At 34.9% G+C, this 27190-nt stretch overlaps 4 protein-coding genes and 1 long non-coding RNA gene across 7 annotated transcripts in view; 2 read left to right on the top strand and 3 right to left on the bottom strand.

Moving 5' to 3' along the window:
- The window catches only part of LOC105638142 (delta(8)-fatty-acid desaturase 2-like), a 2833-nt gene extending 2010 nt beyond the window's left edge, over nucleotides 1-823 (top strand). Inside the window, 1 exon segment of the mRNA NM_001308821.2 lies at nucleotides 1-823. This exon segment is cut by the window's left edge and continues 2010 nt beyond it. The gene's annotated coding sequence lies outside the window, so the exon portion shown is untranslated.
- A 2141-nt stretch (nucleotides 824-2964) lies between these two features.
- On the bottom strand, nucleotides 2965-12760 carry LOC149494024 (uncharacterized). The gene is made up of 5 exons (XR_016322148.1): nucleotides 11991-12760; nucleotides 10905-10988; nucleotides 5076-10082; nucleotides 3990-4073; nucleotides 2965-3169 (listed from the first exon to the last, which is right to left on the bottom strand). It is a non-coding gene; the product is annotated as an uncharacterized LOC149494024 (long non-coding RNA).
- A 2855-nt stretch (nucleotides 12761-15615) lies between these two features.
- Nucleotides 15616-18196, top strand: LOC105638379 (LOB domain-containing protein 10). 3 transcript variants are annotated; one of them, XM_037640263.2, is made up of 3 exons: nucleotides 15616-16270; nucleotides 17263-17366; nucleotides 17576-18196. In XM_037640263.2, exons 1-3 carry the CDS (start codon nucleotides 15639-15641, stop codon nucleotides 17599-17601), a joined length of 762 nt encoding a protein of 253 aa, XP_037496191.1. In that variant the 5' UTR covers nucleotides 15616-15638; the 3' UTR covers nucleotides 17602-18196. The 3 variants fall into 3 exon arrangements, with proteins under 3 accessions (XP_037496191.1, XP_037496190.1, XP_020536542.1); XM_037640262.2 differs by having other exon boundaries at nucleotides 17586-18196; XM_020680883.3 differs by lacking the exon at nucleotides 17576-18196 and having other exon boundaries at nucleotides 17263-17556.
- Nucleotides 18197-18309: 113 nt separating this feature from the next.
- Nucleotides 18310-20738, bottom strand: LOC105638143 (putative inactive receptor kinase At4g23740). Its single transcript, XM_012221891.4, has 2 exons — nucleotides 19190-20738; nucleotides 18310-19087 (listed from the first exon to the last, which is right to left on the bottom strand). Exons 1-2 carry the CDS (start codon nucleotides 20484-20486, stop codon nucleotides 18411-18413), a joined length of 1974 nt encoding a protein of 657 aa, XP_012077281.1. The 5' UTR covers nucleotides 20487-20738; the 3' UTR covers nucleotides 18310-18410.
- Nucleotides 20739-22140: 1402 nt separating this feature from the next.
- On the bottom strand, nucleotides 22141-23391 carry EMB3135 (harpin-induced protein). The gene has a single exon (XM_012221892.4). It carries the CDS (start codon nucleotides 23161-23163, stop codon nucleotides 22354-22356), a length of 810 nt encoding a protein of 269 aa, XP_012077282.1. The 5' UTR covers nucleotides 23164-23391; the 3' UTR covers nucleotides 22141-22353.
- Nucleotides 23392-27190: the final 3799 nt, after the last annotated feature.

Raw genomic sequence — 27190 nt, forward strand, 5'->3', positions numbered from 1 at the left:
TTTTTTTTTTTTTTTTTTTTTTTTTTTGTGAATTAGGTTAAATTAAAGATCATTCGAACACTGATTACCCACAGGCTGATGGAGTTCTTTCTCCTCTCTTGTATCTGATCAACACCGCAGCAAATGGATCAGTGGAATGTCAAGTAGTATATTTCTCTTTATTTACTTGCTTTTGATAGCTCAGTGTAAGGTTTTGAATTTCCCTCTCTATATATATTATTTATTTGGCTGGTTTTGTATTTGTTTGCTATCAGGAAGTCAATGTAATGTAAGTATTTGGTCCATTGCCAGAGTTAATTTTCCAAATTTGAATATGAACCAGTCTTTTCTTGGCTGTTGAAATTGCTTTTCTAGTTGTTATGCAATTGGTTTTTCATTGATGAAATTAGAAAAATGCAAAGAATGAATGATATGAAAAATCCTTTCATTCCAATTCAGTACTCAAGATTGATTCGAACTCGATGCCTGCGGATTGTGGTGCATATTTGCTTGAGAAAGGATAGGAGTTTCCTCCTCATTTTCTTTTGATCTATTGATCTCGAATAGACAATGAAGTGTAGGAGTGTTAGTTCTGTGGTGCAGATTACAGAATGCCTTTCCTGTTTCTTCAGAACACATGTTTAGATGATGTTATGATGTGATGATAAGATGACTAAAATGAAGCACTGAATTTCAGGAGGACCCAGAAAATCCTAAAGGTATTGTGTCTCACTCGGGACCACCTTGCTTCTCTCTGTCTGTATATTTCAGTATAGCTGTTTTTGAGGAGCTCTGAGATGGCTTTTGGATTCAGTCTCAACTCCTTAGGACTAGGTGAGTGTTTTTCTTCCTTTTTCTTTTTTTTTTTTTTTTTTTTTTTTTTTTTTTAAGTTCACCAAATCAATGGGTTCGGTTCATCACCAGAATTCTACTGTAATAAAAAAGGTTGGGCTCTGGGCCCAACTCATGTAAAATGCATTTTGTACAGCGTTTTTGTGTAATCAGAGTTCTCTTATAGTTAGGATTTAAAATTCACATAGTATTTTTATTTTAATTAGAATTTCATTATTAACTAATTAAATTAAGTTTTCTAATTTTGCTCTTGCATTTTTTAAAGCACTTTATATGGTAAATTTGAAAATTTTTTACATGCCCTTATATTTTAAAATAGAATAAAATTTATGTTTTTTTTTTTCAACATAAGTAAAATTGCAAAGTCGATTTCGGACGTGATTGGTTAAATTAGAAAAAAAAAATTAAGAACTTCAGGTGTTTTTTTTTTCTCTTTTATCACATGTTACAATTTCATGTTCAAATTTCGTAATTATTGCAATTCAATTTTTTCGTGTTCCTTGAGCACAATGACAATGTTATTTGTGGATTTAACAAATAATAAATTAATGGTAGTATAGCAAATTCACTCAATAATTTATTATAATTTAGACAAATTGAATAATTTTCTTAATACACTTGAAATATCAAGAAATATTTAGAAAGGATATTCAAATTTGAAACATTTATGTTGAAATAATACAATTTGTTAAATGGATCCATAGTTACAATTTATTTGGTTAAAAAAATATTCATATTTGAAATATATTTTAATACTACAAGTTTTTTCTCTATTAGAAAATATTAGAAAGGATTTAAAAATATATTTTCATTTATTTGGTGAAACACCCTGAATTTTTATTTTCGAAACCTTTGCATTTTTTATTAAATCAAAAATCGCAAATTTTGGCCGCGTGGGCTGCAATTGTAACACAGTCCCGATTCGAGCCCAAATTTTTGAATTGGGCCTAACCCCAAAATAGTTCGTTCGGAAACTTTCGAGTAATAAAATGAAGTCCAGCAATTAATCTATTATGTATATATATATAAATTAATTTTCCTAAAAACCAAATATGATTACTAACTATATTTTTTTAATTTCGATTTAGATAATGGAGGAAATGTTATGAAACCTAACTAAAATAATTAAATAAATCGAACCGGACCCGGAATCAGTTTGAATTGTCGGAAACCCCACGAATAATCCGAAAATCGAGTGAAAAACTCGAAAACCAAACGAAATCAGACCAAACCGGTTCAAATCGAACCGGAATGGTCTAGAAGCCACTTTCTTTCCTTTTCTCTTTTCTTTTCCTTTCCCTCCTCCCCTTCTTTCCTTCTTCTTCTTCCTCGCGCGCGACATCCTCTCCTCTCTTGCTCACTACGATCTCCGTTCACCGGCCAAGGAAGTCGACACCAAGCACTCCATCTTACTCCTCTCGTCGAGATGAACTCTTCTATGGTCTTAGTTCGCGTGATGAGGCCTGAAATTGAGAGAGAGATCGCGATTGGAAGGCTGTCCACCGCGCGATGAAGTTTTCCGGCGAAATCTCATCGATTCCGTCGACTCCAAGTGCTGGGGTTGGTCTCAAACAACTCCTCTCCTCCATATGAACCTTTTTCCCCCATTAATTTGTGATGTTGCTTGAGTTTTGATAAACCACCATGGATGGCGGCTTGAAGGTGGCTGTGAAGCTAGATCCGGCCAAACTAGGCACTGTCTCAACAAAGTGATAGCAGATTTGGATTCCTCACGAAAATTGGAGGCGGGTGGTGGTGACCTTAAAATTTTCTGGGCGGTTTCACTTTTCCGGCCACCGTGCACGGCGGCCGGCGGCGGCGGTTCGGTGACCGGCCGACGGCACTCCGGCGAGGCCCCGAGAGACAGAATCCTCTTCCCTTCGCGCTGATCATGGAATCGTCGCCCGATTCCCAATGGGTACGTTCTAAGACTCAATTCTCAATTTTTATATATAAAAACTTAATTGATTGATTAATGAATTTAATTGAGTTATTTAATAGACTAAATTGAATAATAAGAAATTAACTTAAAAATATATGAACATTTATAGTGTCACGACCCATTTCTATGGACCGGACCGGCACTAGGACCTGGGTGGGCTTAAGGCCCCCGAAGCCCATAGTAAGCCTATATTATGCAAATCTCATTTACTATTCATAATTGTGGATACAGGCCCAATAATTTATTTCAATTATGTACCACTAGTACAGTTCATCTACAACCCACTAGAATACAATTGCGGAACTCTACCTGTACATTTACATCATCATTTATTTATCGTTTACAGTCTTCTATACTTATGTCTCAACTCCATAGGATTTTTCTTTCTTCTATTACCTGGAAAAAAATAGGTAGGCAGGGGTGAGCGCCAAACTCAATGAGTAGGGTTAGATAACCCTCTCACCCCACACAATCATACAGATGCTAAAATATTTTTATTTGTTTATCGATTAAATTTATGATCATGCAGTGTCACACAAATGGCAATACAACAGCAACCACAATTAGTATCACCTTCATATAATCACATCACGTGGAAATTAGTCAGTGGCACCACCTAAAACCCCAACGAGCCGTCCTCACACATGGCTCGCCCTCTCATACATGTGCACCAGGGAGCCGACCCCCATACGGCCAACTGGTCTACTCCTCACTGACCAGTCCTCTCATTGTTTTTCCATTCTCTCTCTTTTTTTTTTAAAAAAAAAAAAAAAAAAAATGCCAACAGGAGGCAACCCGGTGGTCTCCATCCAATCTAGATCATCAAGTGCTCACAACAGGAGGCCACCCTGCGGGCTACAATCAAATCTAGATCATCAGGTGCGCAACAACAAGAAGCCATCCTGTGGTTTTCCATATAATCCATATCATCAGGTGCACACGGGGGCGCCGATCTCCCATTTACCCGGCTGACGGTCAAACTCCATATCATATCATATTCAGGATCCATATCACATAGACCGTCCTCACAAATCCATGGTGGTCCACTTCATCCCAATTCCACACAAACAAGGCACAGCAATATCACATCACAGGTAATCAAGCATTATTTAATATCAACAAATAGTGCATCACAATATAGCAGTAATGCATGATAACATTTAGTCGGGAATGCATGAATGCAGGCGGATGAGGCGAATTATCTAACACTACTCACAGTTTTTTGTTGTCCTTCAAAGGACTGCCTTTCTTATTGTGCGCTCCTGGCCTTTGTCTTCACAGTCCGAAACTTTATAAGTATCTATATAATAAGAAAATTCTACATAAGAATTCTAATTTGGAAAATGCAGTTTACATTCATTTATTTGTTTTCATTTATTTGTTTTCGTTACTCGTCGGTTCACTAACTTATCAAACTAAACTGTATATCTATAGTGCATCTTTATTTGATTTATTTCTTCTAATTTATTCGTTAAGTAAAACGTCTATTTATTTGGTAATTAATATTTTATAATACTACTAATCAAAATATTTAATATGATTAATAATAATAATATTAATAATGATAATACGATTGATCATATAATATTCATAACGTTAATAACTTTAGTCGGTATTTAATTCACTGAACTATATATAAATTCGTTCCTCTTGTTTATTTATTTATTTGTTTATTTATCCCTCTCATAATCTTATTCTATATTTTTAATTTCTATGAATAATTTAATCGCTATAAGTAATTTAGTTTTTAAAATACAATTTATTTTCTACCGACTTTTCGGCAGCATCTCCCCTAAAATTTGGATTATCCACCTGTTAAAATATCAACAGTTTATCTAATAATTTCAAGCCACACAGCCCATCCATCGGGCAATTAATCAAATAACATTTTCCCATCCTCCTTCAATCTCAACATCACCACACAATCCAATTTATACATTACAATAACATTATTTTTAAACTACCTTAATTATATCAACACTAATATTATAAAGCTATTAACTACTCACAATGACCAAATTAAATTAACCAAATTAATTAACTACAAATAAAATTAATTTAATTAACTAACATTACTAACATTAACTTAACTAAACTAATTGACTACAAATAATAAAATTAATTTCATTAACTAATACTACTAAATTAATTAACTGCAAATAATAAACTTAATTTAATTAACTAATATTATTAACATTAACTAAATCAACTAAAATTATTAAAATTAAACTAACTAAATTTAATTAACTATCATTAATAAAATTAAATTAATTAACTAAAATGTATTTAAATTAATTTATACCCCGATATAATTTTTTTTTTTTTTTGTTGAATTTCTGCTAGCTTGGTGGTCGGAGGCATGCTGGAGCGGCGGCTAGGCGGTGGCGATGGCGTGACGAGTCGGGTGAGGCACGACGCTTGCTCGATCGAAGGCAGAAGGGGCTGTGGTGGCGCGATGAGCTAGAGGAGGAGCTGGCAGTGACGCAGACCCAGTTGCAGGGAAGAAGAAAGGGAAAGAAAGAAAGAAAAAGGAAAGAAAGAAAGAAGAAGAAGAAAAAAAAAGAGGAAGAGAAGAAGAGGAGAAGAGGAGGAGGAGATGAGGTCGACGCAGGAGAGGAAAGGAAGAAGAAGAAAAGAAAAGAAATAAAGTATGTCCAACTTCTAGATGATTCCGGTTCGATCCGAACCGGATCGGTCTGATTCAACGACTCAGCTAGATTTTTACTCGATTTGCAGGTTTTTCACATGATTCTCAGGTTATTCATTTGGTTTTCGAAAAATCAATTTGATTTTCAGGTCCGGTTCGACTTATTTTGTTTATTTAGTTCGGTTTCGCAATATTTTCTCTATTTACTCAATTATAATACAATATTAATAGTAATGATATTTGATTTTAAGACAATTAATTTATATTGCAGTTACATACATATACATACATTTGTAATCAATTAGTAACTAGAGTCCCATTTTATTTCATCGAAACTTTTTAAGTGTTCTCTAATCGAAATTCCCGAATAATCTGTTTTTGGGCTTGGGCCCAACTCAAAAATTTGGGCTCGATTTGAGACTGTGTTACATTTACAGCCCACACAGTCAAAATTTCTTATTTTTGATTTAAATTAAATTTGAAAATTTCGAAAATAAAAATTCGGTGTATTACAATCTCCCCCCCTTAAGACAATTCGTCCTCGAATTGAGTCTAGTGGAAAAAGAATGAGAATGGACAGAGAGATAGAATTTCAAAGTCATAGGAATTACTTCATTTTCAAATGACAGCTCCAGAACACATATATTGATCGAGGAAAGATGAGTAGAGGTATTCTGGTTGTTCTTCTATTACCAATTATCTTATTTAAAGCAACGTTTTGTTCCATGTTCGCATTACTTGCCTAAGGCTTACAAGAAGCTTCGTCTAAGAGACGTAAGTTTAAGGAAAATTATCTTGTAACCCTTGCTTTTTATAATATCGCAGGACGATTCGAGTCTTATTTACACAAGTCCTATCTTTCTTATAATATATTTGTTGTATACTAGCGTAATTATTTAAATAGCTCCTTTACTAAGGACATCTCTGCACTATTAGTTATCTTACTCTACAGGGATCTCCACACTTTCTATTTAATCGCCGTCCTTACATCTAACACTTATTCCTTAAATTATCTTAACATATATCATTAAAAGTTGACTTTCATAATAACCGCTCATTTCACTTAGGTTGTTTATTAATTCATCTTAATGATAGTAAAGCATACTTATTCAGCATTCCTTCCACTTAGTTTCTTTATACTACGAATCATGATTTTTCACGATTTATCCGATCACTATCGTTTCACCCTAATATTTATTATCTCAATAACAGTTCTTAAGTCCCGACATAACACTGTCTTACAATTCCGACATTACACCATTTAAGTAGACATCACTAACTCAATTTCTTTCACCCAACTCTGCGTCAACTAAATAATTTATTTGTTCCATATAAAAGTTCAGTTTATACCTTAATTATGAAATAATCGCAAGGTCCTACTCCACATTTATAATACTTAAGCTAATTGTTTAATTTTCCATCCAAGTTTTAAAATATAGTATCAATTTATCTATCTCACCCTTTTCTTATTTAAGTTTAGCAAGGTATTTATCACTTCCTTAAATTTGTTCATTTAACCTTATCAACTCTAGTTTCTCAGGTTAGCACAATGCCACCTGGTGTTCTTATCTCAACCTCAACTAATATCAACTAATATCTGTACATTTCACTAATTTAATCACTATTCTCGGACTTTCCTCTTGAAGTTTAATTGTTTAATAAATTTATGGGTTGTTTACATCTACTACTGTTATCATTTTCAGATAGCCCCCTAATCAATTTAAGCATTGTCTCACAGAAGGATCAACTTCGAATATTCTTTTTCTTTGCTGCCAGCCATCTTGTCAGGATTTAAATTTATTAATTTTAATATTTATCAACTTTGTCACATATTTACATTGTATTGTATTAACATATCTTTTACTCCAAAACGTTCTCTAAAGTAGAATAGCTTTCTTATGATTTCGTAAATTACCTGGCAATGTAAGTTTCCACATCAAGTCTCTTTAATTCTGTTGTCACAATTTACTACAGTTAAAAAGGCACAGTACTCAAAATTTCTATTTTTTTTTTTTTTAATATATCTATTTCTAAGTTTCACTGCTTTATATCTCTTATTCCCAAGTTAATTCTACAGTTCATTTCTGTTACTGATGTCAAATCTCTTTTTCTTAAGAAAGTTTCTATTCAATGGTTTCATTTATAATAATAGTTTGCAACACTAATTATCTCATATCAGACATTTTATCAACTGTCTACTAAAGATTTTTGAGCAAATTAAAAGTCTTGATTTACTAATAGTTATAATATACATTATTTCGCTGATATAAATCATTATATTAATCGTATATTCAAAAATTCAACTAATGAGTTATCAACTACAGCCTAGGTTGACCATCCTTGGGTAACTGACTATATCTAAAAAAAATTTCAAAATAATTTTTTTTTTTTCCACGTGTAACAATATCAGCATGTCACACACACATAACTTTAAAATTCTTATAATAAATATTTGCATTTACCTTAATGTCATTTAAATACCAATATCAATCGCGGTATAAAAATATTTTTATCAAGTTTGAAAATCAATACCCGCTGTATTTTTTTTGAAAACCTTTTGTTATTTCACAAAAATGAATTGTCTATCTCCACGAGGACAATCCTCAAATCATCAAGTTCCAGTCTTCTGTTACATTTTGCTTTTATTTTACTTAGCACCTCAATCTAATTTTGTACTTAATGCTTGAAAGCAGATTTTATATACGTTTCTTATAAATAACTTAGATTCACAATTACTACTAGTTCTTTTTACATAACTCTCTACCCAGATATATCAAATTCCCTTAATTATTAAGTTTTCCTATAGCATCCACATTCCTTTCCCCATTCATTCCCCCATTTGTGATTTAAAGTTATTCATCATCTTCTACATTCATTTTATTATAATTAATTCATCAACTTAGTCTAGCCCACTAAGTATCCTACATGTACTAGAATCTTAATTATATCATATCTAATACACTTACTACACTTTTTACCTTATAAATTTTTTTTTTTTTTTTTTTTAATTATAACAACTATCCCTTACATACACACTAGTTCCATAAGTCTGTTAACGATTCAATTGAATTGCTCAACTTATCATTTTCTTTTCGTAAATTTCTCATATAGATTTATAATAATTCCATGGCTTGTAATTACTTCTATTATCTATTAGTCAATCTTTTCCATATTAATCAAATTTTAAATTCAAACCTTTGCCCAATTATTTACTACTTTTAATTCTATATTAAAACACCCAAAATCTTACCTTTCATGCTAATTGTTCAAGGAAGTTTTATCTGCTTCTTTATTCTGTTTAGTTATTTTGCCTCACCTCAATATGACCTATCAGAAATTATGTGTCTTCACATTTACTCTTATGGTTAAATTACCTTTGTCTTTTATATTGCTTTAATAACTCTATTTAAATTCTATATGTCGAGAATTACCCAATCAACTACCTTTCAACTACCTTTTGTTGTACTTAAACACAATTTATCGTTTCTACGTTTGACTTTATTTAATTATTCCAATAAATTTCTATTCTCCTTAATATTCTACTTGAGAAATTTACAAATTTCCTCTTTTTACATCCTTAAGTTTTGCCTTGGTTAATTGAGGATTTCTTGTCTAGTATGATTGTTTATCCTAAATCCTCCCTTTCTAATTTAGATTACAATTTCCACTATGTAATCCCTAACCGCAACATTCTTAGAATTTAATCTATATCTTAATTGAAATTTTCATTCAAATTCATATTCTATACCATTTATTATTAATTTATCACTATTATTTTCTGTAGGCCTAATTTAGTCCTCGGGATAGATAATAAATCAAAATTGCAATCGTTGTAGAGAATCGACAGAACAATAAAACTAAACAATTAATTGCAACTTCACAACAAAAACAATTTCCAATAAATACTAAAACATTTTTTTTATATATATAATTATTCAAATAAACTGACTTTCTTATTGTCTTTAAAACTCTGAATTCTTTTCTAAACAGTTTCAAGTAATTCACGAAGCAGTGTCTCTTGTTGGATCAAGGTGTACTGGGTGATCAGGCCATTACACCAATTTCCAACTGATTTTCTGCTTCAAAATTTATGGAGAGGATTTAGCAAAACTCAAAATTTATTTTATCAACGTCAGTTACCCAGACCTGTTTATAATTTACTATTATTTATCAACCTTTAATTCTCATCCTAAGTTTCATATAGATTTCCTCCCATCCTCGTGCGCGATGCGTCCACCGGCACTAAAATGGAATTCAATCCAGACTACATCTCCTTTGTTGGTTACGGCCGATCCCAACATAGGAGTCCTATGTTTCAATTTCCTAAGTTCCGCAATTGATTCTTAAGGCCCAACTTATGCTCTGATACCAACTTTGTCACGACCCATTTCTATGGACCGGACCGGCACTAGGACCTGGGTGGGCTTAAGGCCCCCGAAGCCCATAGTAAGCCTATATTATGCAAATCTCATTTACTATTCATAATTGTGGATACAGGCCCAATAATTTATTTCAATTATGTACCACTAGTACAGTTCATCTACAACCCACTAGAATACAATTGCGGAACTCTACCTGTACATTTACATCATCATTTATTTATCGTTTACAGTCTTCTATACTTATGTCTCAACTCCATAGGATTTTTCTTTCTTCTATTACCTGGAAAAAAATAGGTAGGCAGGGGTGAGCGCCAAACTCAATGAGTAGGGTTAGATAACCCTCTCACCCCACACAATCATACAGATGCTAAAATATTTTTATTTGTTTATCGATTAAATTTATGATCATGCAGTGTCACACAAATGGCAATACAACAGCAACCACAATTAGTATCACCTTCATATAATCACATCACGTGGAAATTAGTCAGTGGCACCACCTAAAACCCCAACGAGCCGTCCTCACACATGGCTCGCCCTCTCATACATGTGCACCAGGGAGCCGACCCCCATACGGCCAACTGGTCTACTCCTCACTGACCAGTCCTCTCATTGTTTTTCCATTCTCTCTCTTTTTTTTTTAAAAAAAAAAAAAAAAAAAAAATGCCAACAGGAGGCAACCCGGTGGTCTCCATCCAATCTAGATCATCAAGTGCTCACAACAGGAGGCCACCCTGCGGGCTACAATCAAATCTAGATCATCAGGTGCGCAACAACAAGAAGCCATCCTGTGGTTTTCCATATAATCCATATCATCAGGTGCACACGGGGGCGCCGATCTCCCATTTACCCGGCTGACGGTCAAACTCCATATCATATCATATTCAGGATCCATATCACATAGACCGTCCTCACAAATCCATGGTGGTCCACTTCATCCCAATTCCACACAAACAAGGCACAGCAATATCACATCACAGGTAATCAAGCATTATTTAATATCAACAAATAGTGCATCACAATATAGCAGTAATGCATGATAACATTTAGTCGGGAATGCATGAATGCAGGCGGATGAGGCGAATTATCTAACACTACTCACAGTTTTTTGTTGTCCTTCAAAGGACTGCCTTTCTTATTGTGCGCTCCTGGCCTTTGTCTTCACAGTCCGAAACTTTATAAGTATCTATATAATAAGAAAATTCTACATAAGAATTCTAATTTGGAAAATGCAGTTTACATTCATTTATTTGTTTTCATTTATTTGTTTTCGTTACTCGTCGGTTCACTAACTTATCAAACTAAACTGTATATCTATAGTGCATCTTTATTTGATTTATTTCTTCTAATTTATTCGTTAAGTAAAACGTCTATTTATTTGGTAATTAATATTTTATAATACTACTAATCAAAATATTTAATATGATTAATAATAATAATATTAATAATGATAATACGATTGATCATATAATATTCATAACGTTAATAACTTTAGTCGGTATTTAATTCACTGAACTATATATAAATTCGTTCCTCTTGTTTATTTATTTATTTGTTTATTTATCCCTCTCATAATCTTATTCTATATTTTTAATTTCTATGAATAATTTAATCGCTATAAGTAATTTAGTTTTTAAAATACAATTTATTTTCTACCGACTTTTCGGCAGCATCTCCCCTAAAATTTGGATTATCCACCTGTTAAAATATCAACAGTTTATCTAATAATTTCAAGCCACACAGCCCATCCATCGGGCAATTAATCAAATAACATTTTCCCATCCTCCTTCAATCTCAACATCACCACACAATCCAATTTATACATTACAATAACATTATTTTTAAACTACCTTAATTATATCAACACTAATATTATAAAGCTATTAACTACTCACAATGACCAAATTAAATTAACCAAATTAATTAACTACAAATAAAATTAATTTAATTAACTAACATTACTAACATTAACTTAACTAAACTAATTGACTACAAATAATAAAATTAATTTCATTAACTAATACTACTAAATTAATTAACTGCAAATAATAAACTTAATTTAATTAACTAATATTATTAACATTAACTAAATCAACTAAAATTATTAAAATTAAACTAACTAAATTTAATTAACTATCATTAATAAAATTAAATTAATTAACTAAAATGTATTTAAATTAATTTATACCCCGATATAATTTTTTTTTTTTTTTGTTGAATTTCTGCTAGCTTGGTGGTCGGAGGCATGCTGGAGCGGCGGCTAGGCGGTGGCGATGGCGTGACGAGTCGGGTGAGGCACGACGCTTGCTCGATCGAAGGCAGAAGGGGCTGTGGTGGCGCGATGAGCTAGAGGAGGAGCTGGCAGTGACGCAGACCCAGTTGCAGGGAAGAAGAAAGGGAAAGAAAGAAAGAAAAAGGAAAGAAAGAAAGAAGAAGAAGAAAAAAAAAGAGGAAGAGAAGAAGAGGAGAAGAGGAGGAGGAGATGAGGTCGACGCAGGAGAGGAAAGGAAGAAGAAGAAAAGAAAAGAAATAAAGTATGTCCAACTTCTAGATGATTCCGGTTCGATCCGAACCGGATCGGTCTGATTCAACGACTCAGCTAGATTTTTACTCGATTTGCAGGTTTTTCACATGATTCTCAGGTTATTCATTTGGTTTTCGAAAAATCAATTTGATTTTCAGGTCCGGTTCGACTTATTTTGTTTATTTAGTTCGGTTTCGCAATATTTTCTCTATTTACTCAATTATAATACAATATTAATAGTAATGATATTTGATTTTAAGACAATTAATTTATATTGCAGTTACATACATATACATACATTTGTAATCAATTAGTAACTAGAGTCCCATTTTATTTCATCGAAACTTTTTAAGTGTTCTCTAATCGAAATTCCCGAATAATCTGTTTTTGGGCTTGGGCCCAACTCAAAAATTTGGGCTCGATTTGAGACTGTGTTACATTTACAGCCCACACAGTCAAAATTTCTTATTTTTGATTTAAATTAAATTTGAAAATTTCGAAAATAAAAATTCGGTGTATTACATATAGTCTTTTGTAAATAAAATTTCAACCTTTTCTAGTATATTTCATGAATTTTCTGATTTAGTGGGTGATTTGGTGTTATTGAGGTAATTTTCATTTATAGGCTAAGAATTGGATAAATGGCAACAACTTGTGATTAGAGAAATTGTAGTTTTCGGTTTAATTAAGTTCATATATAAGAATTTTTATTTACTGTTGAGGCAGCAGCTAGTTTAGTTATTTTGGTTAAATTTTGCTTAATGAGTAGCAAAGGCTATAGTGTATTGAGTTATAAATTCAATTCGTGCTAAGAATTGATTAGTTAAAGTATGCCTATTTAGTTATGCTTAATAGATAATTTAAATAGGGCGTTTCCTATAATCTTGCTTGGTGAGGATAGTGATTCACGGATTATTAAGTTGTTACATAAGATCCTAGTTAATGTTGGTCAAAGAAATATGAGCCATAACTTTGTATGATTATTGAAGGTATATAAGATCGGATAGTTTAAAGAAGTAGGATGTGGAGATTAAACAAATAACCATTTTCATTTAATCGCGTATTTATTTACTTATTTGTTTAATCTTAGTAAAGCTATGAATATTTTTGTATTAGTAGTAAACTAATTTGTATCAATGTTGAAATCATGTATTAAGTAAAGCTAAGGTTTTGTATAGATGGTTAAATAATAATTATTTTGTTACTTAGTTGGAGGAAGGGAGAATAAATTGATTGCTTGCCCGACGGATGGGCTGTGTGCTTTGATTGATAAAGATATAATGATATTGTGATATGTGAGCAGGTAGATAGTCCAATTTTTAGGGGAGGTGCTGCCGAAATTTTGACAGAAATTAAACTAAATTTTAATTAACAACATAATAAATAAGTTTATTTAGATTAGTTCTATAATTTGGTACATAATAAATCCGGTGCTCTAATTATTTATTATCTTTATTATTCATTTCATTATTTATATATTTATTTATTTATTTGCATTATTATTGTTATTATTGTTATTTATTTTATTATCGTTGTTTATTGTCAATTCTATTATTTATTTATTTATTTATTTGCATTGATTTTGGATGTTTAATTGTGCATTGCATTACGATGTCCAATTGAATAATATGTCTGCATTTGTTTGCAATGTTTGATTAATTGTGTTGTGATATTGCTGTGCTTTGCTTGTGTGGAATTGGGATGAAGTGGGTCACCATGGGTTTGTGAGGACGGTCGATAAAGCATGGATCCTGATTATGATGAATTGTGAAACTGGACCGTCGGCCGGGTAAATGGGAGATCGGCGCCCCCGTGTGCACCTACTGTTACTGTTACTGTTAACCACAGGTTGGCTTCTTTATTTGGGCGCACCGGATAATCTAGGTCTGATCGCAGCCCGCAGGGTGGCCTCCTGTTGTGAGCGCCTGATGATCTAGATTTGATGGAGACGACCGGGTTGCCTCCTGTTGGTATGGAAAAGAAAAGAGAGAATGGAAAAACAATGAGAGGGCTGGTCAAGTGAGGCTTAGACCGGTCGGCCAGTATGGGGGGATCGGCTCCCTGGTGCACACGTTATGAGAGGATGGGCCATGTGGGAGGACGGCTCATCGGGGGTTTCGGTGACGCCACAGACCAATTTCCACGTGATGTGATTATTTGAAGGTGATATTGTTTGTGAGTGCTGGTGAGATGCCATTTGTGTGACTGGCTGCGTGAGCATATAACTAGTCGGATGACTAGATTGATATGTTTACACATCTGTGTGACTGTATGTGTTGTGCAATAATTATCATTTTAGGAAAAACTCACATGTCTTGTTTAATTTTTCAGGAAGTAAGTTCCTCTTTAGTTCGATTTAGGTTATGTTTCTTCGACGCAAGGCTTCAAAGAAATTTTCCTTAATTCCATAATTATTTCAGTATGTAACTGTATGTATAAAAGGCTATGTATATCAAACAGTTAGTGACTCCGCAGTTGTAGAATTTACTTACATTTAGTCGTGTATTATCGTAGACGAAATGATTCTGTGAGCCTATATTAGAAATGAGATGAAATAAAATCTTGAGGCTCATTTTTTTTGTAATATGGGCTAAATATTTGAAATTTATATTAAGATAGCAAATTTTAGGGTTTCAGGCTTACTACGGGCCTCGGGGGCCTTAAGCTTACCTGGGCCCTAGTGCCGGTCCGGCCCGTGGAATCGGGTCGTGACATTTGGTTAAAAAGGTTTTTTCTCTATTTAATTTGGATATTTATCAATATTAATAAAATCTTGGAATAGATAATTAATCAAAACTGAAACTTTCATATTCCTATTTTAGAAAAAATTATAAAGATATATTAGAAAAAAAAATTAAAAAAATATAATTTAATCTCATACATATATATATATATTTTTTCTCTCTTACAACATTTTGAACATATTAAGTAATTAAATTGGAATAAAATTTGCCTATATTCTGTATGAGCTCATACCATACATATACAAACCAATAATTAATTATCATTTAAGAAAATTGTGATGATCTGGTTATATTTTATACTTTTTATCCAATAAATTGACATAAATGCCTTTAATTAATTATAATCAAAATTATTCTTTTTAATAATTTTTGAGTAATAATTATTTTCTGTTTTTAGTTTTTAAATTTAAAAGACACGTAGAAAAACACGTAACTCATCTCCCTATAACCGCCTTCTTCTACAACCCAATTTATCCTGTTTTTTCTCTCTTTCTCTAACCCGATTTGCTATTTCCGAAATAATCTATGAAATGATCGCCGAAAAAACCGAGCCGAAAAACTAATTACCATGAACACCGCCGTATCTCAAGCTTGTGCTGCATGTAAATTTCAACGTAGAAAATGTACACCTGATTGCCTTCTCGCTCCTCATTTCCCTTCTAATCGCCAACAAGATTTTCTAAACGCACATAAACTCTTTGGTGTCAAAAACATTTTGAAAACCCTAAAAGATCTCAATTCTTTCGAAATCAGAAAAGCCGCCGCCAGGTCTATCATTTTTCACTCCAATGCTCGCGCTAGTGATCCTGTTGGCGGCTGTTATCGTATCATTTCCAATTTGAAAACTCAAATTCTCTATCTTCAACAGGAACTCAATCTCGTTAAGCAGCAAATTGCATTTCACCAGCAGCTGTCAAATCCTCCACCCCCTACTCCGCCACCGTTGAATGTTTATGACCCGGCGCTCGCAGTTCAGTCTATGCACGACTCTGACGTGTATGATGCTAGTGATACTGATACAAAGATTGAATCGGAAGTATTATCATCGTTTGATTTGAGTGGACATTTATCGGTGGATGCTAAAGCGCAACCGTTTGCGGTGGATGTAAGTGAAGACGTTAAGCCATTTGTTCATGGCTTTGACGAAAGGGATAATACAGTCTTTTTGGACTCATCCAAGGAAGTAACTATTAACCGCAGGTTCGTTTTCTTTTTGTTAGTGATTATTGTTTTCAATTATTTTATTACCTATTTGTTAGAAAATGATTAAAGCCTAATTAAGCAAATTTATTGTTAACAATTATTGTAAAAGTAACTTCCCTAATACATTTTGTGATATTTATGTTTGGAATGGTGAGCAGTAATAACATTGCACTAGAAATTCCTTCGAGAAATTTAGCCTAAACGTTACAGATATATTCATTTGTTGCTAAAAAATAATTGGACTCACAATTTAAATTAATATTTTTTTCATCCAAAAGCTTATAGTGTTTTTTTTTTTTTTTTTTTAAATTCTTACGATTACAAATGAGTTTAACAATGTTCTTAGTTCTTAGCTCATACTTCCTTGCTTACGTAAAAAGTGTACATTTTGCCAAAAATACAAGAATTAAGAAAATAATTTAGAAATCATTAATATGACTAACATGAATAACTCTGATTTTGTTTGCTTGTAAGGTTTAAAAAAAATGGCAAAATAATTTTTTATTGACTAAATTCTTCAATCTGCATATTTTGTCAAATGGCCCAAACAACGGAAGGGGTATATAAGATACATATTAAATAGGAATGAAATAAAAAATTGTAAAAACTATATTCTCTCTCAAAAGGGAAAAACATGACTATAATTTGGCAAAATAAAAAACAAACCTATTGTTATAAGATGAATGGGGTAGTTAATGTTACTAATTTGAATTTTTTTTTTTTTTTTTGAATTAATTATACACTATACTATTTTAGGTAAAAGTCAACAAATTATTTGGCATTTTGTCAAACAGTTCAATTTTATTTTTAAATTTCCTTGTTATACTGAATAAAGGTTAGAAAAATGAAAACAGCTATATCAAGAATTAACCTTGACCTGACTAATTCAGATTAGAAGTATTCTCGCATGTATAATGAATATATAATTAGGAGACTACTGGGTTTTGGAAACTTTCATTGGCAATGCTAATTTGTAGTCTTCTTTCCAGTGAAAAAATGGTGGAGCCTAAAGGAAATGACAAACCGATCCAAGATGACCAACAAGAGCACAACATACAGAACGCTTCTGAAGTGCAATCTACGAGAACAAATGGTAAAAATATTGATTTAAGCTTTGTAATGATGTTGTTTACTGTGTAGACCTAGAAAATAGAAATGGTTATATACGGTATAACACTATTATACTGGGGAAATTCTGTCTGCAACTTAGTATAATAGTGTTGTACAGTCTTTTTTTTTTTTTTTGTCTCTAAAAATGAATGAAATGAGATAGGTGTTATATAGAATTTATCTTTGCTCAAGGTCTGTTAAGGTACAAGCCATGGTGATGGAGAATTTTGAAAAACCATTGGAGCTAAATTAGGTTGCATTGAATGGTTGAAGATTGGTGATAGAACTATTTGCTCGTACGAAGCAGAGGAGCTGCCAAACAAATGCTAACCATGTGAAAGATTTTAATGGACAAACCCCTGAACTGAAGGGCACTTGGACTCCAATGCCAGCAATTTGGACCACCTAATTACTTAGAAGAAAAAAAAAACCATGTGATTGTGTGGCCTCCATTTTAGCTTGTTTGCAAATCAGAGTCAAAATTCAATTGGCTCTAAGGTCTCCTCATGTCAGCTTCTGGTTTTGTCCACAGCTCATGGGTGATGATTCATATCCCCCTGCAAATACTATACCTAATCCATATCCATATTTTAGGAAATCAATGGCGGGAAACAACACTTATAAGACATAAATATGTATTTAGTTATTATTTTTTTTTTATTTTTTAAATGTTTGTCTCATCACCACCGAGCAAATAAACACATATAGCTGACTTCCCATTGTACGTAGTACATTAGATTTAGATTTTTCTCTTTTTCCTTTGTTTTTTTCTTTCTTTGTGGACATAATAATAATTAATTATATTACGTTAGATTTTCAGTTGCTGGATGGTACAATGACACCTGGTTTTCTTCCTCTTGAAAAACTGACCTGCCTGAAATTTATTCCAAAAATGAAATGACACGTATTCTAATAGCATGCATTAATTAAACAAACTAGAATATTGCAAGAATTTTCATTAATACTATCATTATGTCTATAAGTACAAGATTAATTACCAAAACAATCTTATGTTTAATTCACTAAATCAATTAATAATCAACTCCTGGTAATAAAATAAATTGGTATTTTCTGATGGGGATGGAGAAGAATCAGAAGAAATATCATTCATAATAGAATTTGAAGAACCACTATCACCACCTTCATCACTTGCATTTTTTGTTCTAATATCTTCAATCATTCTATGCACCATATTCATCTTTGGACGATCTCTAGGCGATGAAGCTAAACAAAGTAGAGCTACTTGCATAAGAGCCACCATCTCTTCCTCCATTTCCTTGCTCCTTAATAGCTCGAAATCAAAAACTTCCCATATCCACTCTTCTCTTTTAACTCTTTGAACCCATCTCACTAAGCTTGTTTCACCTTCCCCATTCGGCATTTTACCCGTCAATATCTCTAGCAAGATCACTCCAAAGCTATACACGTCGCATTTTTGAGTATATTTTCCGGTGGGGGTTATTAGTTCAGGGGGTTTATAGGCAGTATTGGAGGACGTTGGTGAGTGCAAGAGTTGGTGTAGGCCAATATCTGAAATGCAAGAATTGCCCGACTGATCAACTAAAATATTTGAAGATGTGAGATTCCCATGGAAAAGCTTGGCCTTGTTGTATCCATGGAAGAAAGAAAGTCCTTGTGCAGCACCTGAAGCTAGCTTTAGCCTTGTTCTCCACTCTAATGGAGTCCTCCCTGGCCCTCTATTCCCTGTAATATATAAGTGATTAAATCGATAATTATGAAATTAACAATGTAAATTAATCTCTAATTAAAAAAAAAAAAAAAAGATTGGAAATGAATTAAATTTACCATGTAAGAGAGAGTGTAGGCTTCCATTTGGCAGAAAATCGTAGACCAAAAGCAACTCATCTTTGGAATTATAGTAAGCTCTGAGGCTAACTATGTTACTATGCCTTAAACCACCGATTAATCTCAGCCACCCATGGACGTCCCTCCTCCGCCTCCTTTCTCTTACTCTCTTCACCACCACCACGTCACCACCGGTCATTTCCACCTTGTAAGTGGTCCCCACTGAACCTTTCCCTAACAACTCAGCAGAGGATTTTAACAGATCATCCACGTCATTAAAACCCTTACACCCTTCAAACACAACCATCTCTTCTCCTTCCCTCAGCCCACCACCAGCACCACCGTGATAATACGCTCCGATTTGAGGGTGGGACCCACTTTTCCTCTTTACAACTTCTCCGTGGGACCCACTATTACTCTTTCGCCTTCTACAATAACAACAGAATGTTATCGTCGTCGCCACGGCTAAAATCGCCAACGCGTCTATTCCGACGATCAACATCACCAACCAGTTACTCGCTTTCTTCTCATTTATACTGGTTTTTGATTCTACCGGCTGACTTTGCACTGTCTGATTGGAGCATTCGCGCTTCAATGGCTCACCACAGAGATGATTGTTCCCGGAGAAAGAACTAGCAGGAAATTTCGATAGCCATGTTGGAATTTTGCCGGAGAGGTTGTTATCCGATACATTAAATTCTAAAATGGAAGACGATAACGGATTAACAAAGTTTATGGTTCCAGTGAAGTAGTTATCCTCCAGTCGTAGTGTCAGCAAGCGCGGCAACGTAGCCAGGTCTTCCATCGGAATATCACCGGAGAAAAAATTATGAGAGATGTCAAGCCGGTGGAGTCGCCGGAGACGGGATACGCCGGAAGGGAATGTTCCAGAGAGTCGATTGTAAGAGAGATAAAGGTGTTTGAGGTTTCGCCATGAAGAGACATTGAAGTTAGAAGAACAAGAGAGATAATTTTGCTTGAGACTTAGGAGTCTGAGTTGAGAGAGCCGAGCTAGAGAGTTAATGGAACCGGTGAGGTTAAGATTCTCAAGAACGAGTCGGGTAACTCGGTGGTTTTTGGGATTGCAAGTGACGCCAAACCAAGAACCCGAGCAGGGACTACTCGAGTTAACCCAAGAGGAAAGCGCCTGAGATGGTTCCAATAATGATTCTTTAAAAGACTGTAAAGCCTCGAAGTCAGGATTTGATAAAGAAGGAGAAGAAGAACACCCAGAAAACAAGAAGAAAAAGACTAAGAAGAAGAAGAAAAAGAAGGAAGAAACATGTTCTGTCGACATTTTCCTCCTCGCTTTCTCGGGAAAGAAAAGAAAAGAAAGGCTGGAAAATAGCGTGCTTTGGTTGGCTTTAACTAGCCGTTGAAAGAGCAGTAATTGTTTGGAGTAAGAGTTTACCTAATCCGTGGCCAGGAGCGTGGGGGTACGCGTTGCATTAAAACCAAACACGGCAAGTTCGATGATCGTATTAGGTAACTGCATTTAACTGATCTGTGCCAACAATGTGAAATTATAAGAATAGACAACAAACACGCGTTTGTTTAAACTCGTATTTCTATTAAACTCTCCGATTTTTATATTTCAACATTACACTCTTTATTTAAGATTAATTGGACTGTGATACCAACTTATCGTTGAAAAGGAAGGAAAAAGAAGTATGAATGTAATTGCGGAGAAAGGGACGTGGGTGGAGTCCAGTTGTTCAGTAGGAAATGGGTGAAACTTGAAACCAGATTATAAGGAAGGAGACAACCATTCCAATCAGATATATTACAAGTCTTTATCAATTGCTGTCTGTCCGTTTAATTTTTAATTTTTCTATCATTTGCTTTCCTCATAAGTTGAGCAGGCCCATTAAGATGAACACGTTGAGGCTTAGAACTCCAAGAAAGCCTAGCCCAGGCGACCATCTTTACAAAAATAGATACGAATCAGCAATCGACGAGCTTAGTCTAGGAGTGAGCACTCCGAATCAGAGCTCTCCTGACTCCTGAGTAGTCACTACTAGTGAAGTACAGTACAGTCCAGTGTGAAAAGGAAGTTGCAATCACTGACAAAATTCCAAGCGCCCCTACAATTTGTAAACCAGACCAGACGTGACTATGCCCAAAACAAAACCACGTGCGTTCCAATTTTACCCCATAATCATGGAATGCAGACCACAGCAGCACATGTTGCAGGTGGGCCGAGTTCAAAGCCCAAGACAACCCAGCTTGGATCCCCCAAATAAAATAAAATGTGAAGAATACCTGGACTAGGATTGGGTTAGATAGGAGGATCTATCTGATTGATTTCCAAAATTAGGTGAAAGGTGTAATAAGTGTTACCAAAATTCTTGTATTGAAGAATGGCGGCAAGTCAAGAGCGATGAAGATATCTGGTTTCTCCGGGCAAAGAGTTATTGCATGCACGCAAATGATTAAAAGAAAGAGAGAGTTTTTAAATGGTGTGGACCCTTATGATTTTCATTTTCATATTAATCAAGTGACCACACTTCTCTTTATGCCAAAAGTTCCTACTCATGCCCTCCCTCTATTCCATCAACTTGCCATTTTCCATTTCATCATGCCTCCCCTCTCCGGTCTACTCACTCTTCTGTCTTTCAGATCTTAATTCATCACATTTATTTTTGCATTAAACAAAAATTGCAACCAACCCAAACATCAAATCCTTTCGAAGTCTTAACCACTCAACATCGTGAGGCCACCCACATTTTTATATGTATACCATTTATCACAACCAACCAAACTGTACATATATGTTAAAATGCCATCAGAACGTGAAAGACATAGGGATTGAAACAAAATAAAAAAGAAACAATAAAATAATAGCATAAAGATAAGGGCCTCGTGGAAATTAATCGCTGAGCAAAAGGTAAAAAGAAAAAATAATTACCATGTCGGTGATCCAAATAATTGATGAGTAAAAGCAAACTATATGAAGTAAATATAAAAATTTCTTGATTTCAACACTTCCGTTTTGTTTTTCATTCTTCACTTAATCTAAATAACAATCTCAATTTCCCTTTCCCCAATCCATAATTGCCCCCTTCATACTCCTCCAAAAGTTTACAAACCCCAAAAAATGGAAAAAATTATTTAAAAACAATAGTTAAAAAAGAAAAAACAAACACTGATTACTGTTAAGCAAATCAGAAAGTCCATTTCCAGATCTTGATTCTTAGATCAACTTTGCACTTTGAACCAGTCGTCACGGCCACCGTCGGCGACTTACCTTTCGGTACTACTCCTTTAATTCCGTCGCATGTAACTCTAATCCCTACCTTCTTCGTCTTTAGCCCGCCCATCTTCACTTTCACTTTAGTATCCAGTTCAATCTTCAGCGTCACTCCGCTCTTCTTCTTCAGATCCGATCTCAATGTATTAACTGACTCCGCGTCCAAATCATTCGAGCCTGAAACGACAACGTTTCTAAAACTAGTCTCGTTCTTCTTGTTCAAGCTATAAGCAGGTAACGTCCCGTTCCCGAGAAACACATCATTCGAAAATGACGATAAAGTGAAAGAATCATAGAAGAAAGTGAGATGTGAGTTGGGATTTTTGGATATAACAGTGAGGTTAACGAGGCTAGAGAGGTGAGAGGAGGAGGAATCGGCGGAGGTAGTAAGATTAAGTCGATGGATGCGGAGAGAAGGGATAGAGAACTCCGGTCGGTGAGGGCGGTAGAGAATATAAAGAGCAGCTCCGGCAATTGCAGCGATAAGAATTAACAAGAGGAGAATAAGAAGACTCCAGAAGCAGCAGCAGCAGCAAATGCTCCGGCCACTACGAGAACGGCGGCGGCGGTTGTGAGGCTGTGGACGGTAAGGAGGGCGAGCAGTGGGGTTATAGAGATGAGATTTGTTAGCAGTAGGTGTTGGATTTGTAGCGGGGGCGGTTGTGCCATTGGCAGCAGTGCCATTGGCAGCGGGTTTTGAAGAAGGAAAGACTCTCTCAGACATTGCAGAAGAAACTGTAATGAAAATTAAGAATCAGAAAGAAAGAGAAAGTGTGAAATCTGCAGTCAGGGAGTGAGAAAATAAAAAGAAGTGAGAGAGATAGAAAGAACAGAGGAGAAAGGTACAATCTACCAAGAAGAAGAAAGAGGAGGAGGAGGAGATGCTTACGGGAGACCAAATTTGGAGAATCTGTAAAATTTCTAACTTTGAGGTCAAGTTTCTATTCTGTGATATTAATGTGACATCTAATTCTAAACAGCACACGTATTCTGAGTCTTTAGCCTAAGTTTGGTGCTCCACACGTGGTCGTGAGATGGTAGGGTCCAATTTGGTAAAATCACAGTGAGATTAGATTACAGACGAGGTTTTTTTAGTAATTGTCGCTTTGGCTTTTCATTAATTACAAGCTGGACTGGGACTCACCATACAATTAACAAGTTTCATCATCCAAGTTGTTTCCTTTTTACTTCTTTTCCTAAATTTCTGTCATTCTTGCTTAATGTAATATTTATTTTGCTTATTTTATACTGCTGAGTCAAGGAACAAATACTATTAAAACAATTAATAATTATTAAAATAGTTAATTTTTATTGAATAAATCATGTAATTCTAAAAAAAATTTATAAATTAATATTTTTAAATTAAACTAAATGAACAATTACCTAAATATAAAAAGGAAATGTTTTTTTTTTCCTATTAAAATAATTATGGGAATATGATTTTGAGATTTAATCAATGTTAAAGGCAAGAATAATCAAATTAAAGTAACTTTAACAAGTTCCTAATTTCTTTAAAATGCCAATTTTTAAAAAAGGAAAAGGAAGAATATATTAGATAAGATAACAACGTAGACCTATTCAAGCCTATTCTGTTGTATTTAGATGTATACAAGTTCCTTGTTTCAAGGATTAGATGAGTCTGAATACATGTATTTAACACACACTTGTATGCGAATACAATTACCACTTCTTCCAAACTTATATGGTATCAGAGCTTAACGCTAAAATAGCATTTTTTTTCGATCCTCTCTGTGATTTGTTCAATGACTAATCCACAGGAAGAAACCAGTTCAACCACTCCTTCCGTTGTTCACATGCCAACCCTAAACCCTTCTGATAATCAATTAGTTTCCATTAATGCCTCCGCTCAAGCCCCTCTTAAACTGACTGCCACAAACTACCAATCGTGGCATACTCAGTGGTATTCTTTATTGGTTGGCTATGATTTTCTCAAATTTGTTGAGAACCCTATTGCTCGCGGTCTGGCAACCAATTCTTATCTGTTTCGCCAAGATCAGCTCCTTCGAAGTGCTATGATCGCTTCTCTTTCCCCTGATGTTGTTTCTTATGTTGTTGGTGAGAAAACCTCTCACGATGTGTGGGTTACTTTGCAGAAAACCTATAACAAGCCATCTCAAGCACGCATCATGAGCTTGAGAGAGTCTTTATTTATAGCTAAGAAAGGGACATCATCCGTTTCTGAGTTTCTACAGAAAATTAAATCGATCACCACTACACTTGCTGCTGCTGGTGTTGTTCTTACGATGAATGAGATTGTTCTTCATGTTCTTCATGGACTGCCTGCTGAGTATAAGGAGGTTTCGGCTGCTATTAGAGCACGCGATTCTGAGATCTCTTTCGATGATCTTCATGACAAATTAACTGATTTTGAAAGTCAATTGCGTCGTGAGTCCAGTATGATAGTTGCTCCCACAACGGTGAACTATACTGCGAAAAACAAAGCTGGATCGTCATCTGCTGCTCCTCGATCGTCAGCTTCTGTTAATTCTGGAAATTTTTCAGGTCATTCTGCTTCCTCCTCCACTTACAAAAGCAAGGTTAAATGTCAATTTTGTGACAGGCCTGGGCATGTAACGAAACAATGCTTTAAGCTCAAGAAATTACTTCCATGGTTATTCAACGACAACTCCACCACTGCTGGTTCAAAGTCTCACGCTCAAGTTAATTGTGTTACTAGCAATCAGCAGACTCATGATCCTCGCTGGGTTATGGATTCGGGTGCAAACAAGCATGTTGTGGAGGACTTAAACAATCTGGCCATCCACTCCGAGTATAGGGGCAGTGATAATGTTTTCCTTGGTGATGGTAAATCCTATCCAATTTCTCATACAGGGACTGTTACCTTACATTCTGCCACAAAGCCTTTGTGTTTAAAGAATGTTTTATGTGTACCTGCTCTTGACAAGAATCTTATTTCTGTCTATAAATTGTGCGCTGATAATAATGTTGAGGTGAAATTTAATCCCTTTTTGTTTGCTGTGAAGGATTTGAGCACGGGGGCGCTGCTAGCGGAAGGGAAGCCCACTAATGGCATTTATGAATGGCCGACCAATCTGTCAAGAGGTTCTTCTTTGAGTATTAATCATACTGTTGCTTCTTCACAGCCCCTATGGCATCGACGACTAGGCCATCCTTCAACACCTATCTTGCGTCTTATTTTGCAGTCATTTGATTTATCAGTTTCAAACAATTCTTTCTTTTGTGATTCATGTAAGTGCAACAAAATGCACAAGTCTCCATTTTTTGAGTCCACTATGACAAGCTATGCTCCATTGGAGTTAATTTATAGTGATGTTTGGGGACCATCACCAGTCCCTTCTATTGATGAATTTCGGTACTATCTCATTTTTGTGGATCATTTTACAAAATTTGTGTGGTTGTTTCCTTTGAAAAGAAAATCTGATGTATCCTCGATTTTTCCAGTATTTCAGAATCTTGTTGAAAACTACTTCAATAGGAAAATTAAATCCATTTACTCGGATAATGGGGGGGAATTCATACATTTGACAGCTTACTTGCAAGAAAAAGGAGTTTCCCATTTTCTTACTCCGCCCTACACACCAGAACATAATGCTACAGCCGAGCGTCGTCATCGACACATCGTTGAAACTGGCCTCACCTTACTACATCAAGCCAATTTACCACTCACTTTTTGGACATATGCTTTTCAAACGGCAGTATATCTAATCAATAGAATGCCAACCCCTGTTTTGGACAATAAATCACCTTTCTATTGTCTTCATGGAAAAGAACCCAACTATGATAAATTAAAGGTTTTCGGGTGTCTATGTTATCCTTGGATTCGTCCATTTAATAAACATAAACTTGACAAACGTTCCCTTCCTTGTGTTTTTCTTGGGTATTCTGCTACTCAAAGTGCTTACAAGTGCTATGATCCTCAAACATCCAAAATCTATATCTCTCGACATGTTGACTTCATAGAAACTGAATTTCCTTTTCATTCACTAGCCACTGCTGTAGACAGACCCGATTCTCACACTTTGGATACCTGGTCACCATTGCATTTTGTTTTACCAATGTCTGCAGGTCTTGACAGTATTGGGCAACCAGATTCTGTAAACTCTGATTCCTCGGCTTCTCCTCCGCTAGTCCAGCAGCAATCCGTTCACAGTAATATCTCAGCTTCTGATTCAGGTACTGCAAATTCTACTTCCTCGAATTTATTACCTTCTCAAAGTGATATTGTGAACGACTTGCCTTTAGCATCAAATCCCAATCAGAATGTACATCCAATGGTGACCCGTAGTAAAAATCAAATTCGAAAGCCAATTAATAGACTGTGTCTGTCCACTGAAGTTCAATCAGATTCTCAATTTGTTCCCAAGACTGTTGCCCAGGCACTGAAGGATCCAAAGTGGCGATCTGCCATGGAAGAGGAATATCAAGCTCTCATGAAGCAGAAAACATGGAGTTTGGTTCCTTTGGAAAAAGCGACTAATGTTGTTAGCTGTAAATGGTTGTTTCGCATCAAGCATGATTCCAGAGGAACTCCAGTTCGATATAAGGCACGTTTGGTGGCAAGAGGATTCACTCAAAGACCAGGTCTTGATTTTGATCAGACCTTCTCTCCTGTTGCAAAACATCCCACTGTTCGGGTAATACTATCCATTGCTGTTAGTAAGAATTGGCCTCTCCGACAGGTGGATGTCAATAATGCCTTCCTGCATGGCAAATTAAGTGAAAATGTATTTATGGAGCAGCCACCGGGT

This window comes from Jatropha curcas, chromosome 8 (genome assembly GCF_041381405.1).
Source record: "Jatropha curcas cultivar XTBG-Jc1 chromosome 8, XTBG_Jcur_1.0, whole genome shotgun sequence".
NCBI classification, from domain to species: Eukaryota; Viridiplantae; Streptophyta; class Magnoliopsida; order Malpighiales; family Euphorbiaceae; genus Jatropha; species Jatropha curcas.